The sequence below is a fragment of the Onychomys torridus genome, chromosome 13 (genome assembly GCF_903995425.1).
Source record: "Onychomys torridus chromosome 13, mOncTor1.1, whole genome shotgun sequence".
In the NCBI taxonomy this organism is placed as follows: Eukaryota; Metazoa; Chordata; class Mammalia; order Rodentia; family Cricetidae; genus Onychomys; species Onychomys torridus.
In genome coordinates, this window is record NC_050455.1 from 24,611,642 (window position 1) to 24,629,863 (window position 18,222).

At 40.7% G+C, this 18,222-nt stretch overlaps 2 protein-coding genes across 4 annotated transcripts in view; one reads left to right on the forward strand and one right to left on the reverse strand.

Moving 5' to 3' along the window:
• Ctnna1 (catenin alpha 1) overlaps nucleotides 1–18,222 on the forward strand; it is a 130,293-nt gene that overhangs the window by 72,593 nt on the left and 39,478 nt on the right. Inside the window, exon 1 of one of the 3 annotated variants that reach the window (XM_036204227.1) lies at nucleotides 15,396–15,891. The exons of 1 other annotated variant lie outside the window; for it this stretch is intronic. The gene's annotated coding sequence lies outside the window, so the exon portion shown is untranslated. Of the gene's footprint in view, nucleotides 1–15,395; nucleotides 15,892–18,222 lie in introns of those variants that run through there. One more of the 3 variants, XM_036204228.1, reaches the window with a different exon arrangement.
• Nucleotides 11,529–15,780, reverse strand: Lrrtm2 (leucine rich repeat transmembrane neuronal 2). Its single transcript, XM_036204229.1, has 2 exons — nucleotides 15,069–15,780; nucleotides 11,529–14,715 (listed from the first exon to the last, which is right to left on the reverse strand). Exons 1-2 carry the CDS (start codon nucleotides 15,070–15,072, stop codon nucleotides 13,169–13,171), a joined length of 1,551 nt encoding a protein of 516 aa, XP_036060122.1. The 5' UTR covers nucleotides 15,073–15,780; the 3' UTR covers nucleotides 11,529–13,168.

Here is an 18,222-nt window from a genome sequence, read left to right on the forward strand (position 1 = left end):
TTTTCACATAGACCATTTTAATTGTTTAGGATCAAAATTCTTTGATCTGGATGGCTGGAAGAAGCAGCCTAGTTATTTGTGAGTTGTTTTAATGATGTTTTTAGAATCTTTTCCTTCTGTGTGATAAGTCTTCCTTTCTAGCTCTTATTGGTACCACATTTGCAGGATTTTACACATGTAAATAGCGTTTCATTTTTTAGTTTTGTGACACTTGTGCACACACATGTATCCTGAGGCATCTCATTGGCCTGACCTATAAGTAGTTTTATTATTTCTGCACAGTATTTATGGTTATACAAGTGCTGGAAACAGTGAATGTGAGTACACACACACACACACGTTAGGTGTCTAGTCAAGTGAAGGTGTCTGAGTATTAGACAAGACTAGATGAAAATGGAGATAGAGGGGAGAGGGTAAAAGTAAATCTGACAGGAAGTGAGCTAAGCAGTGGGTTTCTCTTTGGCACTAATTGGGTTTTTGTCTTGATCAGTTTGCATCCCCTCTCCACTCCCTTAGATGTACACATTCGTACATATGATCTTGTCCCCCCCCCCAAGTTTGAGTGGAAAGTGTCAATTCTTGAGAGTTCTCAAGCAGAGAGACAAAATGAAATGATGAATGAGTGGGCTGCCAGGCCTCACCAAAGAAGAGCTCTTGTAGGAGGAAGAGCAGAGGACAGTTTGGTAGACTCCTCAGGTTGCAGTTGACTAAAATACAGACCTTATGTGGGCATCTGAAGATAGGAAAGGATGATAAGAGCATAATTGATTTCACCCAGTAGGGCTTTCTGAGAGAGAAAAAGCCATTAAGTCTCTATCATTTTTCAGTTCTTTCTCTTTGGCTAATTTTTTGTGATACATAGTTTTTCTTATTCTCTGTAGGTACTGTTCACTAAAAAGGGAAATAAATGGCTTATATAATAATGTCATTTTGCATAAGAGTAGTAAATACTCTGTGGCATGTACTTTTCAGTGATTTCCCCTTAGTATTGGGAATGTATTTTGTATTGATACCATGGCTTTGAGACTCAAGTATGATCATTGCAAGTACTGGCCATTTCAGAGAAAAACAAAGCAAACAAATGCAGAAGAAACATTGAGGTTTAGAATGTACAGAGCAAAACTGGTTCACACAAAGGCCAATCTCATGACTGGTTTTTAAACCGAGATGTATACCATTGTAAATGTAGGGAGATGCAGTTAACTGTTAGAATCCCTTGAACAGTAAATGAAAGAAAATCTAATCCTACTGGACTAAACTAAACCACCTTCCTCCTAAATTGCTCTTTGGTGAGTTATTTTTGATTGGGAAGATCTTAGAGCAGTGGTTCTCAACCTGTGAGCCATGGCCTATTTGTAGGTGAAATGACACTTTCACAGGGGTCACCTAAGGCCATTGGAAAAACACAGATATTTACATTATGATTCATAACAGTAGCAAAATTATAGTTACGAAATAGCAATGAAATTTTCATGGTTGGGCTCAGCACAGCATGAGGAGCTGTACTAAAGGGTCGCAGCGTTAGGAAGGCTGAGAACCTCTGTCAGAGAGTGCCACATACTCACGTCCTTGTCATCACCTAGAGTCCAGTGAGGCAAGTCCTCAGGAACCTCTCCTACCCAGGTCTGAATGTGTGGGGAAGCAACAAGATTTCATTTCTGTTAGGTGGTCCGTATTTGGGTTGGTTAAATTTGAAGTAGAGTATATTTTTACTGTATGGCCCTCTGATAATTTTTGTTTTGCCTAAGTAGAGAAATTAGAGTTGTGAGCTAGTCCTGATTTTAATAAAAACGTGGAAAGAAACTTATTTGAATTGTTAAAGAGCCACTACAATTACAATGACTTCTGAATATACATTTTGCAAAGAAAAAGAAAGCATTTGATAATGAAGATAATTAGAGACAACAGAGTTAAATTTCAGTAAGGAATAAAGTGATTTTTAAATCCTGAAACTTGTGGCTATTATGAAGTGTAACATGTAAGATGTAATTTCCCAATCTCAATTTCTGTTATTTAGTTGGGAGGTAGAGAAAGGCTTCAAGCTTTTATTAAAATTTATACAGGGGGCTGGAGAGATGGCTCAGAGGTTAAGAGCACCAACTGCTCTTTCAGAGGTCCTGAGTTCAATTCCCAGCAACCACATGATGGCTCACAACCATCTGTGATGAGATCTGGCACCCTCTTCTGTATACATAATAAATAAATAAATCTTTAAAAAAATTTTATACAGGTGGCCACATCACATAATTTTATTTTATGTGTATGGGTGTTTTGCCTGCATGTATATCTGCACCACATGTGTGCGTGGAGGCCAGAAGAGAACGTTGGATTCCCCTGGAGTTACAGATGGTTGTGAGCTGCTGTGTGGGTGCTGGGTATTGAATCCCACTCCTGGAAGAGCAGTAATTGTTTTTAATCACTGAACCATCTCTCCAGCCCCATAATTTTTTTTTTTTTAAACAAAACCAGTAGTTCACTGAGTTTGTAAGAGAGAAGCTGTTAATGTCTTATATATTAAAATAATGCCCTAAGCCTTATAACAAGGTTCTTTAGTAGAAATAGAGAAGGAGCAAAATTAGGTTATCATTACACTGTGCTGCTTCACTCATATTTAGTATTTATTGGGGAGAGCAAGAACACATGGTTAAGATGTGGAAACCTAGGCTGGGTGGTGGTGCAGGTGTACACCTTTGATCCCAGCACTCAGAAGGCAGAGCCAGGTGGATCTCTGTGAGTTCAAGGCCAGCCTGGTCTACAGAGCTAGTCCAGGACAGGCTCCAAAGCTACAGAGAAACCCTGTCTAGGGGTTGGGGGAAGATACGGAAACCTAGTTGATTTTACTAGGAGAAAAGGACTAGACCTTTTCCCCCTGTCCCCGGCACGTAGTTACAAAGTAGACATTTGCTCTGTCTTTCCACGTGAGGCTATCCTTATGAGAACTGGGAAAAGAAAGCTGGAAAAACAGAGCTGTCTTAAGAGACTGTGTCTTTTTTAGGAAACAGTTTTAGATTGGAAATGAATAATCAACGCTGAGGGTTGATGTAGGGCCGAATGTGGTGGCTCATCCCTGTAATCCCACCATTTAGTAAGTGGATCAAATTGAAGGCCATCCTGAGCTACATGGTGAGTTCTCTTTAAAAAAAAAAAAAGACAGAGAGCTGGGCAGTGATGGCGCAAGCCTTTAATCACAGCACTCCAGAGGCAGAGGCAGGTGGATCTCTGAGTTTGAGACCAGCCTGGCCTACAGAGTGCGTGGGGGGGGGGGGGGGGGCGGGGGGGGGGGATGGGGGGTGGTGGTGACGCTAAACAGAAAAACCCTGTCTTGAAAAGCTAAAATCAAAAACTAACAAGTAGGGACAGGGAAGATCTCAACTTTGTTAAGATCACCAGATGTTCTTCCAGAGGACCAGAGTTTGATTCCCAGTGTCCACATGGTGGTTCACAACTGTCTGTACTCTAACTCCAGTGGATTCAATACCCTCTCTGGCCTCTTTGGGCATTGTATGGATGTGGTACACAGACGTACTTGCAGGCCCATACATAGAAAGTTTAAGAAAAAAATTAATAAAGAAAAACAATAGGGGTTGGAAAGATAGCTTTGGGGTTAAGATCACTTGTAGAGGACCTTGTTTCCGTTCCCAGCACCTACATAGTGCCTCACAGCCATCTTGCCACTCCAATTTCAGGGGATCTGATGCCCTCTGCTGGTCTCTACATGTGTCAGGCACTCACATGACATACATGCATACATACATACAGACATACACACACATACATGCAGGCAAAATACTCATACATTAAAAAAATCAGGCCAGGTGGTGGTGCACGCCTGTCATCCCAGCACTCAGGAGGCAGAGGCAGGTGGATCTCTGTGAGTTCGAGGCCAGCCTGGTCTACAGAGCCAGTCCAGGACAGGCACCAAAACTACAGAGAAACCCTGTCTGGGAAAAAAAAAAAAAGAAAGGAAGAAAGAAAGAAAAAGAGAAATAAATCAGAATTTCTTTGTACTTTTTTTGTTTTATTTTCCTTCCTACATTTTGATAAATGAATGATTTCTTACATATTTCCTCCCCCAGTGCCTCAATATTCTATTCATTTATTTTTTAAAAAGTTCTTCCCTTATTTTATTATTTATCATATTCTCTTTGTGTGAATGTACACACACACAGATATACATTTATACATACATATACGCATGTTGTGTTATTAGTATGGGTGTGTGCCTATATGGATAAAGGTTTGTCTGTGAACATATTTGGATGGAGGCCAGAGGATTATATCCTGTGTCTGTGCTCAGTTGCACTCCAGATTTATTTATTTATGGCTTTTTTCTTTTATGTTTATGGAGTGTTTGCTTACACACACACACACACACACACACACACACACACACACACACACACACACACGCACACACCATACTTTCCTGGTCCCTATGGGTGTCAGATCTCCTGGAACTGGAGTAAGCAGTTGGGAGGCAGCTCTGTGGGCACTGGGAACTAAACTCGGGTTGTCTGCAGAGCACCAGGTACTCTTTATTCTTAAAGGTTGAGCCCTCTCTTCAATCCCATCCAACTTCGTTTTTGATACAGTCTCCAGTTGTATCTGAGCTTCATTGGTCTGACTAAGCTGGCTGTTAGCCAGGGAGCTTCAGGGATGAGAGATCAACCTCCTCCCATAGTCTTGGGTTTATTCTCTTAGATTAGTTGCTTGGTAAGTGTTTTATTTTTGGTTAGCTATAAATTCTTGAGGGGAAGTATCCTAGACCTCTGAATTTTATATACTAATAGACAGTAGAAGTTGAAGGATTTGTTGAGCCGGGCGGTGGTGACACACGCCTTTAATCCCAGCACTCGGGAGGCAGAGGCAGGTGGATCTCTGTGAGTTCGAGGCCAGCCTGGTCAGAGAAACCCTGTCTCGAACCCCCCCTTCCCCCCAAAAAAAAGAGAAGGATTTGTTGAATTAGTTGAAAATATTTAGTAATATTAGCATAACATAATAAAGGAACTCAGTCTTCTTCTGTACCTACTATGTGCCAGGAATTATAAGTAGCTATATAGAGTCTCATCTCATTTTTAAAGTATGAATTTGGTACTGTTAAAGCATAGTGGTTCAGTGACCAGTATAAGAACCACAGCTAGGGCTGGAGAGATGGCTCAGAGGTTAAGAGCACTGACTGCTCTTCCAGAGGTCCTGAGTTCAATTCCCAGCAACCACATGGTGGCTCACAACCATCTGTAATGAGATCTGGCGCCCTCTTCTGGCCTGCAGGGACACATGCAAACAGAACACTGTATATATGACAAATAAATCTTTTTTTTCTTTTTTTTCTTTTTTTTTTTTCTTTTTTTAAAAGGAACCACAGCTAGAAAGTGGAAGTGCTGCATTCTGAACCAGGATGATCCCACAATTTTTGTCCTTAACCGTCATGCAACATTGTATGTCTTGTTGAGAGAGATAGTGTGTTAGTTTGCTAATATTGTACATTACAAAAGTAATATTTTCTGCCATCAATACTTTATTTTGAAATACCCACATTTAGAGAGAAACTGAAAGAACTACTATGCAGTGAACACCCATTTTCTTTTTTCTTTTTGTTAAAATTTGGTACATTTACCTTATCACATATTTAACTACCTTGTATCCACCTCTTTTCCCCCCTGCATTTCAGAGTCATTTGACAACATACAACTTTAAACACTGTAGCTTAGGTCATTAGTGAAGTTTTGTTTTTCTTTTTTCCTGTGATACTGGCTTGGTTCATAGCTGATGGTGCCTTGTAAGGTGTTGGATCATCAATACTGACCCATTTGGTGGATTCACGATTGGATGATTATTGGGAGGTGGTGGATGGGCTAGTTGGAGGAAGTAGGTCACGAGGAGTGCTCTGGACACTAGTTCGGTCGTCCTCTCTCCCCACCCCCGCAGCCTCCTGCCACATGCTCTTGCTTGCCTCGCCACAGGCCCATAGCAGTGTGGCCATCCGCACATGGCTTGAAGTCCTTTACACCTCCTCTGTTTTCTCAGGCTTTAAAAACTAGGTATGTAACTAATGTTAGAATAGTTGCCCAGCATGCTTGAGGCCCTAGGTTTGATTGTTAATACAGAAAGGGGTAGGGTAGGGAAGGGTCCTCATCTCCATCAGCTTAACTAATGTAGGGAGACAGAACGAGACGTCAAGTTTGAAGTTAAAATTTGGGACTGGTCAACTAGGTGATTGTATTGATTTAAACTTGTTCTTTCTTGGGAAATTAGTTATCATCTTACAGATTCTTAGTCAAGGAAATAGAAGAAGCATAAATTTATTTAGAGATTTACTGGGTATCCTGTATATGTGTGGGGACCACATAGTTTAAGATGTGGCAAGGAAGAAATACATTACTTACTCATTCTTGTGGAGTTTTTGGGTTTCACCATGGCTGATCACAAAGCGTGTAGCATGAACCACTAGGCCGCTTACCAAGAACTGACGTGAGGTACAGGGCTGTTGATCTTGACCTTCTAAAACCTCCTGAGTGGTTCCAGCTGACAGTTCTTATTGTTTCTACATCGGACTCCATTTATTTAGACCTTTGCATGAACTCTTTCCTCTAAGGAAACCATTTGATTCTCTCTCTCCTCTCTGTCTCTGTCTGTCTGTCTCTGTCTCTCTCTTTCTGTCTCTGTCTCTCTCTCTCTGTCTCTCATATTGATTGATTGATTGATTGATTGATTGGAGATAGGGTCTTGCTCTGTTGCCCAGGCTGGCCTCTAACTTGTAATTCTTTTGTCTCAGCATTCAGAATGTTACCATTCACCTGGCTAAAGCCTGTTTCTTCACCAGATGAAAGTTGTTTTTGCGTTAGTCACTAGGAAGACCAAGTCCAAAAATTATTTTATTGTTCTGTCAGTGCTGTCTAATCCTTAATTATGAATTATTTAAAAACACGCTAGGATTCAGTTTAATCTTTGCAGATACGCATAATGTATTAATTTCTAAAGGTTCTTGAAGCCTGTGAATCATATTCTGGACCTTTGAGGTTTAGAATCTTGGCTTTTTAATCATTTTACATCCGATTTAGCTATTCTGCACAGAAGAATGTATTCTCCCTTTTTGATTCTATAGAATTGGGCTCTGTGTAATTATAGCCACATTGTTTTTAGAGTTCTGGGCACCAGCCCTTGGTCTTCATTTATTGACAGCCAAGAATGTGGGGAGGGAGGAGAGGCAGCCCTCCCAAGTGTAGTTAAGTGCTCTGTAACTGAGCTGTATCCTGAAGTGGGAAATATTCTTGTTTTTTCACAAGGTTTTGGCCCCTAAAATAACAAAAACATGTTAGTCAATATAAGTGGCTATTAATTCTTATCTGATCATTTGTTTTAGAAAAAGCACTCGTAGCTTTGGTAACTCTACTTTATAATCACCAGAGTCTAGGACAGAGGTGTGGCCCAAGCACAGTTGTGAATGACTGTGCAGTGTGGTTTGTCCTTAACTACCATTCTTTCTGCACATCTTCTCTGCGCTTCTAGGTAAAGTCTGCTGAAATTTGAAAAAAGGCATTGACAATGGTTTCTGGAGATGTAGTTTTAAAATATGGTTCCCGTGGAAGAGATGAGTCACTAGCTGTTGCCAGTTAACGATGTTCACAGGTGCTTTGAATGCAGGTTTCTAGCAGGGATTCCTTTGAGGCCTTAGGTTAGGCTTTGTTGCCAGCCTGGGTGGAGGGCCTGGGGTTGGGAGGGGTGCAGGCATAATTTATGGGCTCTGCAGGTCAAGAGTCTTCATTATACTTGCCTTGGAGATAGTGGAAGGGAGGCTAAAGATTTGTTTACAAATTTTTTTGAAACATCAGTTGGGGAAGAGGAAGGTCAAACTTGCATGGAAGAAAGCTGTTCAGAATAGTTAACACCTCACCTTTTCTTTCTTTGTAAAGATAATTTGTTGTATATTTTGTGCATCAGGGACATTTTTATAAAAGGAGTGTGGGATCACTTTAAAAACATTGAGAGAAATACCTTCTTTGTATTTCAGTGGGAACCTAAAAATCTGTGGTTATCCAGGCAACCTTAAAACAACTGTTAGAGAAGTCAGGTGTAACTACATGGGGATTTGAGATGAAAATATAAGAGAATTGTATTAATAAGCTCTATTTTTAGCTCCGTAAAGTATGGGAATTTGCTCCATGTGTAAGATGTAAAATCACCATTACTGATGCTAGCTAGTGTCTGAAATTATTCTTGACATGGAAGTGTATGCTGTGCTCCTCCTCTCCTCCACAGTAGTTACCGGGAGAACTCTGAGAGCCTCTGCTCTCAAGAATCACTGAGTGTTGGGGAGGAGTTGCCTTCTCTGTGTATGTGGAGGGGTAGTGTGGTCTACAGGGTGATGCTGGGGTTTCTCCGCTCAGGTGGAGGCCGAGTTCCTGTTTGTGTGTACACACAGAGGCAGAAGAGGCTGTGGGTTGGCCTTTTCTCACTCGGCCCTGGACTTCTTGGAGGAGGACGGGTTTATTTCTGAATCCAGAGCTAAGGGGTTTTTGCTGAGCTGACAGCCTGTAAGCCCTGGCGATCCTATCTTCCCACTTCTAGTGCAGGGGTTACAGGTGTGTAACATACTTGTAACGTGTAACATGCTTGGCTTGTTATGTGGTGCTGGGATCCAAACTCTGGCCCTTGTAGATGCACTGTAAATTGCGTCTCTGTCAGCCTGGAGGTTCACACAGTGTGAATCATTTATGGCAGTTGGTACCTAGAAGGCAAGATAGTTTCTGCGGTAACACTGCCTAGGTATAGCACTCTGTCTGAGGTTATTTAAGCCAAACAAAATCACCAGTAAACAATCTTTCCTCTTTCCATTCACCTTCTGAGCTAGCATTTGGGTAGAGGAGGTCATACTGTGAGGCTAACATTCCCAGCATGCTTAGCACCTATGGACTGTAGGCAGGAGTGGTATGCAAGGTGATCTTGGCATTTGTCCACTGAAGTAGAGGCCAGTGTCAGTATATTAACTCCACATATGCACCAGGGTGGCTTTTTCAACTATTTTGGCTGTGGTAGTCTGTTGTCCAGGAGGATTCAGAGGAGCAACCAACCCCAGGGTTCATGAGCCCTACTTCCTATCCATTTGTTAAGGCTGTGATAACTAGATTTGAGTGGCAGCTTTTTAGTGTGGTTGGTTAGTTATATGTTGTCATCTCCCCCCCCCCCCCATTTCACCTCTGAAAAAAAGACAGGTAATGATTAGCTGCCCTTTTTTCAGCAGACCCTTTTGACACTGAGAAACAGCATGGTACAGAACAGTTGTTCATTTTATTTCTGTCTCAAATGCTGCTTATTCAGGTTTTCCCTGTCAGCACTTGCAGATTTCAGGGGGAAATTATAAACAAAGGAGACATTTGTTTTTTTACAGTATACACAATTTTAATAACAAAACTTTCCTGTACACTGTATTATGGTTTCCTCACCCCAATTCCTTGTATAATAGTGTTCCCCCCCATCCCCCATGGCTCTAAAAGATAATTGAACAAATGTGTTTGGACTGTACTTTGAGTTTCAAGTCCCATGTTCATAGATCCACCAAACATTCCATGTATCATACTGATTTTAAAAACTCAGGGAAGAAAAGGTTAGTTGAAGGAGTTGGAGACGTTTCCAGATGTCTGCAGTAGTAGAATGAGAAAGCTTCTGTAGTCATTTTCTGGGTTTGACCTTATTCAAGTGCTATGAGTTTGCCCAGGTTAGCTAAAGATATACTGATTATCTATAGATGACCCATGTTGTCTTAAAAACAAACATCTTTTCTGGTTCAAGCGCTTTAACTGAGAAGATAGGAAAAAATGTGTCCTAAACAGACTTGAGATAGTATTGCCACCAGATTGCTGTATTAGAAAAATTATCATGTAAGTTAGCTGTTAAAATATTCTTTAAAAATTATCTATTGGGGGGAGAGAGGGAAGGGGAGAGAGGGAGAGGGAGAGGGAGAGAGAGAGAGAGAGAGAGAGAGAGAGAGACAGACAGACAGACAGACAGACTGACTGACTCTCTCTGACTGGGACTTATAGCCCCACCTCCTTAGAGCTACGTGTGGGAAGTATGACTTAAAATAATAAGACTTTCATATTTCAGAATTCAGACTAGTACTACATAGAGCTTGCCTTTATTGGAAAGATGGGGTCTAGCTTTTAGTGACTAGCATTATAATAAGCAGATGGATTTTAATAATTAGTGAGTGGAATTAGGAAGTTCAGTCAGTTCCATTCATTGAATTGGTACAGAAATTAACTTAGACTTATTAAAAAATTACATGTGGTAATGCAATTTTTTGGCTTAAAAATTAGCTCCTGCTTTTTGATGCTGGCAGTAAGTATTGTGAGTTTTGTATGGATTTTCAGATTTACCAGCCTACTCTTTTTTCAGAAAGGTAAACTTGAATTCCCTGTAGGCTGCAGAAATGAGTAACAGTAGTTGCAAACTAGTTCTTAGTTCCTAGGTAGATATTTCGTTTTTCTGAGACGTTATTTTTCTGATTTTTGATGGTCATTTCCCACTAACCTTTAAAATGAGGGAGAGGAGAAGTTGGGTGGTAATGCTTAAGAGAAGAAAGCTCCACCCCAAAGCCCTCACATTTGGACTTAGGAACCACAGAAGGTTTTGCTGGGAGACAGTTCTCCTCTGGCCAGTTGGTAGCACAGATACTGTAATACAGATCTATATCAACTGAGTGGACCCCGGCTTTCTGGAGGCAATTAGAAATGGCAATTTGTGCTTTAACTATTACCAAACTTTACCATTACCAAAAGCATGGGAGGGAAAAATGAACAAATAAATAAATGTGCGCCCCCTCCCCCATGCCTCAGTGGCCTTGGCACTGCTCTTCAGTGCTAAATGGCTTGCTCTGCTACACATACTTATTAGCTATGTCCTTTAAGATTAATTGGAGTTCCTAGTTAACATTGCTTACATCTTAACTCACAGTTTGAATTCATTTTGGTTGTGATTTGAAAGGATGAAAAACACTCATCCTTTAGGGCCATTGGAATCTTGTATGCTCAAAGCTGTACTGTGAACAAGCTGTCTGTCACCTGACAAATGGCAGTGGTCCCCACGGTCCGTGAGTTGGTAATTTTAGCCCACCTTGGTGGGGAAGCAGTGTGCTGTGCTCTGTGCCGGAAAACCAGCATCTGTCTTGGCTCAGACAAGCCCAGCGCCTGGGTTATCAGGAGATGAAATGCTTGCCACTCAAGAGCAACGGAATTGAACTGCTCTAAGGCTTTGCCAAACTAATCTCTCCACCTTAAAAAATAGAAAGAGCATGTATTTTCACTGTAACCTGAATATTGTCTGCTTTTTTGCTAAGAGATTTGAAATGTGGGTGTCTTTTTCAGTGCTAAAGGAGGAAAATTGTGATTGAATCTAGGTCTGTACTAACATTTCAATTCAATCTTGGGGAGAAAATAAGCTTTAAGGGAAGGATATCGTGATAAACATACTTATTAAGGAAAGGATGCTTCTCTTTTTTATGCTAGTGACTTTCTTTAAGGTTTCATGCATTTTTTTTTTTCCACATAAGAATGCTTTTTCTTTCTGAACTCAAATTGATGGTTTAATTTCGGTTTTCTCCTATACGTGGAACCTTCTTTGTAGAAAAATTCTACATGAGTTGGTACCTTGAGTCTAAATGCCCAATATGCCATCGTTTGTCTTACATAGTCATACTTGAACCCTTGTGGTTTATCCTCATGAAAAACTGTGGCATCGCTGTCATTTGCTGATGTGATCAGTGTTCATATTCATACCGAACATATTAGAGCCTCCTGCTGTATTGTACAGGTCCCTGAGTATCGCTTATTTGGTGCAAATTGTGCATGATCACATTTGCTGCTGCTTAACTTCCACTGAGCTGAGAGTCGGGCTTCTAGAATCTGCCTTTGCTCTTTACATCTCACTTTCACGCTCCCTTCACTTACTGGTGTGTGGCTACAGGGCCTATGGCAAGAGTTCTGCTTTAAGATTTGCCTCAGAAATAAGTTGGTTCTGTCTCAGAAGGAGCTAGCAATAGAAATGTGCATATTTATGAAAGGGCAAGCTTTAACATCATATTTTGAAAGTAATTTTTCATTGTTTCTTTATAACAAGAATCAGTGTTAGGCATCTTTAGTACCCAGTTATTTTTAATTTGGGTCTTTGAGGTTTAAAGATCAGAAAAAGCCAGAAGGAAGACGCTTAGACAGTTTGTCAAGGCATCTTTAATCATGAGAGGGGATATATTTTCAAACTGGATGGAGTATATCAGGAGTGTTAAGTTGACTCAGTTTTTCTCATTCCCAAATGCAAGTTTTCACATAAGTATAGGATTTAGTAAGTTAATTAGTAAAATGGTAATTTAATACTAGTTTAAAATAATAGTCTAAATGCCACAAAAATCAGCATGTCCATTAAAAGTCAAAATAGAGTTATATAAGAAGTCAGTGTAATTATTTAGTATTGATTTATTATAATGAGACCTTTTTTTAAAATAATTGCTTGGGTTTTATTGTTGAAAATTAAAGAGTCACCCGGTCTTATTAGAGTTATATAAAAGGTGCTGCTGGTTTTATGATGTAACTTAGATAATGTCTATTGAAACCAGACCAGACTCTGAAAGAATAATGTTTAATATTTACCAGTCTCAAGCACACATGTAAGTCTACCTCTCACCCTGGCAGTAAATTATAGTTTGAGTAAATACCACATTATCTTACAAGAGGACTTTGCTGTCTCCTTTTAAGCAGGAAGCCAGTTGTGGTCCATGGGATGGAGAATAATAATCAAACAGGTTTTCATCCCTATCTATTTTTGTTTAGTAGCTTCTTTCGGAACTATTTTCAATAGAAAAAAATAACATGGAGACCTTAGTGTAAATGTTTACATACAGTAGTATATAATTACATACATGAAATGTTTTATATTGAAGTAAGCATTTAGACTTTCCAACAAGAGTGCAAATTAATATGAGCATTGCTTCATTTAACACTTAAAATATGTTTTCATTAAAAAATTAAAAATACTTCAACACTTCAAAAACTCAAGTCTCCACTTGGTTTGGAAAATTAGGCTTAATGTCACCATTGATAAAAATTAGATATGTATTTAGCCCCTACTATGTAAAATAGGTTACTTATCTGACGTGATTTTTGATGATGAGTAGATATTATACTTCACATTCTTTGTATGGCAGCTGCTGACACTTGCACTGTCCATAACCGTTAATGATGATGAAAGGCCCTTCGTGGGTGGGTTCATACTCGTTATACGGTCCTTGGTCTGACATATTTGACATATGCAGTCGTGTTTGGGATCGGAGCTGCCTGTGGTTCTGAATCATTGAGCACTGCCTAATTCTTCTTAAAGTGGGAGGGCAGCACTTCCTGGAAATGAACACTATAAAAATAATAAAAAAGAAAGAAAACAATAAAGCCATTGTCCCCGTAATTACTCGCTGAGTAAAGATGGCATTATCTGGTTCAGGAAAGTGTTCCTCTGTAGTAACAGCTATGCCTGCAGTAGTTGGAATTTCTTTGTCTCCTACATGGTAACTTGATGAGCTTATTCTTTTTGTATATTCAGTGGTTGGATCTCTGTAAGTTGTAGCCATGGCCGTGACAGTGGTTGATAAATTCCAGCAGAGCTGAAACCCGTGAACTGCATCGAGAATATCCTCTCCTTGGGTGTGGTCAGGGCTATGGCATAGGATGGAATGCTCCCACCGACCTTGGAAACTGCCCAGCCAGGAGGCCAGAGCACACACTCGGGGGCTGCATTCCCACAGATTGCCTGAGAGGCCAACGGTTGTGAGGGATCTCAGGGAGTTTAAGATTTTGGAATCAAGACTGTTTAACTTGTTGTTATCCATGAGGAGTATTTTAAGATTAGGCATGGTTTCAAACACTGTTAAGTCGATGGCTTTGATTTCATTTCCAGTTAGGTCTAGCTTTTCTAAAGTGCTCCAGGTCCACTCCATCCCACAGGTCAGGTTGCTGATTTTGTTCCATTGTAAGAAGAGTGTATGCAAACTGCTTAGCCGGAGGAAATGAGCAAAATTGATCTTTGTCAGCTGGTTGTGCTCTAGGTGAAGCTCTCTCAGTTTGATTAATCCTGCAAATCCATTGCGAGCCAAACTTCGCAAACGGTTTGTGCTCAAATCCAGAAACTCTAGACTACGACAGTCCCAGAACAGGCGTACTGGGATAGTCCGCAGGGAGTTGGAACGCAGATGCAGGGTCTGCAGCTTCCGAAGGCCATAGAAGAGCTCAGGATGCAGCGATGACAGCTGATTAAAAGACAGGTCCAAATTTTGCAGGTTAATCAGTTGGGTAAAAGTTGTGTTTGGCAAGTAAAATATTTTGTTGGAACTTAAGATTAACTCCTTAAGTTTATATAGTCCTTGGAAAGCATCTTCTTTTACTGTTGAAATTTGATTGTGATCTAAGTGGAGCCAGGTGAGTTGACTGAAGCTGGCAAATTGATCTCTTTCAAGCGCTGTGATGTGATTGTGCCTCAGGGACAGGCCCAGAGAACCCTTGTCTGTGGCGTTTGGCACTGAATGGAAGCCTTGAGAGTCGCAGTAGAGCAGCAGCTTCTCACAGCGGCATTTGGGTGGACACGCCATACCCAGGGCAGGCAGCATTTTTAAAACCACACTCATTGCATATACTGCTGCCAGCATAGGGGCCCCTAATGGCCACTTGAAATGTAAGCCTGCAGAATATAATTTAAGGAAAACAAGAAGATAGGGTATGTTTCAGCAGAACACAGGGGCTGTTGAAAACAACAACAATGTAACATCATAATGAAAGATTTTACTGCATGGAACATTTTTCATTTACTGCAGAAAAATTAACCTTGTATACTGGAACACAAAACTTAAACCCTTGTAGTATAAAAGACATTAAAAACATGTCCCTTTCCTTAGTGTTATATGCCTTTACGTAAATCTTAAAATCCAAAAACAAGTGATTTGCATCATAAAATGGGAATTCACTGGCTTATTTTATAAAAGCGTGATTCCTCTTTGATTGAACAAGAAATGCCATAGAAATGCATGGACTTACCCATTCTTCTGAGCACATTGGAGGCTGCATTCAGTCGAGATTGTCAGACCCAACGCAGTGAGTCTGTAAAAGGCTCTAACGTGCAGGAGCCTTTGACCGGTTTCCTGTTTTCTGTGTCCAGGGCTTTCCAAGTAAAATTCAGATCTGCCAGGATGAATTGGTTTTTCCTTAGGATATTCCTCTGGATAGAATCCGTTTCATTTTCTGTGGTGCTCTGATCCCCTAAATCAGCTTTGATTATAAGTTAATAATTTCCTCCTCCTCTGATTACTGCTGATCATCGGCGCTTCAGGCTTTCCTTACCGCAGCTGTTAGTTCTCTTGGTCTTAACTTGTTGATGGCAGATGGGCGGCTTGTTGCAGAGAAGAGCTTCTGGAGCAGCATGAGTGCATTTACTGAAAAGCTTTTCCGAGAAACGGCACAAGAATGGATTTGCTTATGTGCTGCGACCACACAGGACTGTATATAGGCTGACGTCACCGGGTGACGTGTCTTTTGTTTGGGTTTTCCAGAAGCTTTACTGTTAAAAGGCACTGTGCTTTGTAACAGTGTCAGGGTCGTTACAAGACCCCCTGTTTACAATAAATTGAGAAAGAAGAACTCTCGACTTAAGAATTTGGTATTCCTTCAGTGTAGGAAGCAACAATGAGGTTGTAATAAATGCTGCATTCAAGAAGACCCATCTGAACAGTGAGTTGGTCTAGCAGAGTGATGATTTTTAATGCGTGTGAGAGCTAGTGTTAGACTGCCGATTCTGCATAGAGATCATCTAAATGGGCACGATTGAGTTATGAAGTGCTGACTTAATGCCAGCCTATGCAAGGTACGCCTCTGCTCTGGTAGTTCGAAAAGCTACTCAGTTGCCTTGTTGTCCTACTTGGTAAAAAGCAAAATATGACTGCATTGGTAAACTAAGTGGGCTGAATTTTTTTGTCATTAAGAATTTAACATTATAAAGCAGAACAAAGGGTAGCTTCCAAAAGAAACCATTTTGGCTTTTTTCCCCTCCATTCAGAATTTCAAGGGAACTTTAAATAACCCTTTTCTGCTTATTATATAACAATGTCTTAGTACCACACTGATTGGAAAACAGTACTGAGTTGATCTTTGCATGTCCTACCAGAAGAGTGGAGCAGATTGACACCATCATTTTTATACATGTGACCCAGATGTTAGCAGTGGAATAGACACAATTTTGAACAAGTATTGTAGTGTGCTTGGATTCTGACAGTCTTGAGGATTTCTGCTTCAACATCTCACCTACTCCTTCACTGAAAGCCTCAGTTGCTGCTGTGATTGGGGTGTTGTAAAAGCAAAATAACGGAGCCTTTGCACACATTGTCTCTTACTGGTACACTTACGAACTGACTTTCAGTCTCATGGCAGCTCTTGTTGAATTCCTCTCATGGGTGTGAAAGGGCATTTGTATTGGAATAGGATTTTGTTTTGGTTGTTTTTGCTGGACAACTCTAGCTTTTCCCTGTTAGATAACTCTTCAAACATGAATGTTTATGGTTGGTGTTATATAAATGCATAAGATGTGTCCAGCATGAATCGGGGGTGTATTTGCAGGCCAGACTGAGGGACCACCTTTTACATATCTTTGTTTTGCTGATCTGGTTGCATGAACTTATTTTCCCCATACCATTACCGCTTACCCTTAGTGAGCCTTGTTTCAAATCTGAGGGCAGAAATCTCAAAAAGTATTGATGTCCATGAAATAAGCACATGACTGGTCTGTGGTCTTCAGAGGACTTCATTCCACAGTGAATTCTCAGAGGGCAGTATCTAAAGAGATACAGTTTTGTATTGGGGTAGGGCTACCCTGGTAATGACTAGAAGACTCTTAAGTCTCTTACTTGGGGTCATGTGTAAAGGTTTTGTGGAAACTCTAGTAATGCACATATGTACTTTTCAGCTTTTCTAAAGTGACCCCAAGACGGGTTTTCAAGTGTGGGGGTTTTGTTGAAGGCAGAGAATGCACAGACAGCATGAGGGAGAGGGCAGCAGTAATACTCTGACGGTCAGTGAAGTCTTTAGCCCACGTGGCACATGGACACCAGTGAAGGGAGAGGTGTACAGACACGTCAGACTGCGATGCACTACGCATCACTGGCCATGCTGAAGTTCCTCACATTCTGCAGTTGTGTGTACCGCCATGATGCCGACTTCTGTTGGCCTTCATCCTTCCTACAATGCCTTTCTGTACTCCAGTGTTTCTTAACCTTGGTCTTTGTAAAGTAGGTGGGACTATAAAGTGGTGTTGCTTGTTGATTTTTCTGTAGATATATTTTAATCAGATCCTACTGAGTCTGTGAGCCTAGGTTTCAGAAACACTGTTTACTACGAGCTTGGCCCTAAAAGTTGCAAGGCATCATTATTAGTTGAAAGGAAGCCCTTAGGATGTTGTCAGTGTCTTACTGAAGTCTGGCGTTCTGATGAAAATACCCTTTCTAATGCAGAAGCTGTTCCATTCTCACAGGTAACTGCCTTAGTTGTTTGGGTAGAAAAAGCAGGTAAGTCAGTTGGATTAGATCATCCTTAGGAATGAGTTGTATGTAAAAACTGAGGAGGAGAAGTGTTTCCTTACTCCTAAATCCTTATAACACTTAGTTCCTGTCTGATTTTTAGTCTGTTTGACCTCCTGTTAATGTATTAGTGAATTGAAACTATTCAAATTATATTACTGCCTATTGATGTACCTAGTGAACTGAAACTTTTTGAATTATATTGTCTCTGCTGTTCTGTCAACTTTTGAGGGAGGGCACTTGCTCAGACTTGCAATAGAAAGTCATGGTTTTTGTTTTTTTTTTTTTGTTGTTGTTTTTTTTTTAAATTTTAAAGTAAACCAGCCTCCCAAATATCTGGTATTGCTGGAGCCTGCTACCGCTCTGAAGGCGGGTGGGCATTCCTGCTTTCTGCATCAGAGTGACCGAGGAACACAGCCTTTTCCAACCCAGCAGTTGTTTCCTCACTTGCCTACTTTTTGGGTTTTGAAGGCTGAGGTTGTGGCCCAAAAGACCTTAACATTGATGTGTGTGGTAGGTGGTGGCAGCTCATGCCTTTAATCCCAGCACTCAGAAGGCAGATATATGCAGATGTCTGTGAGTTTGGGGCTAACCTGGTCTACAGAGCAAGTTCCAGGACAGCCAGG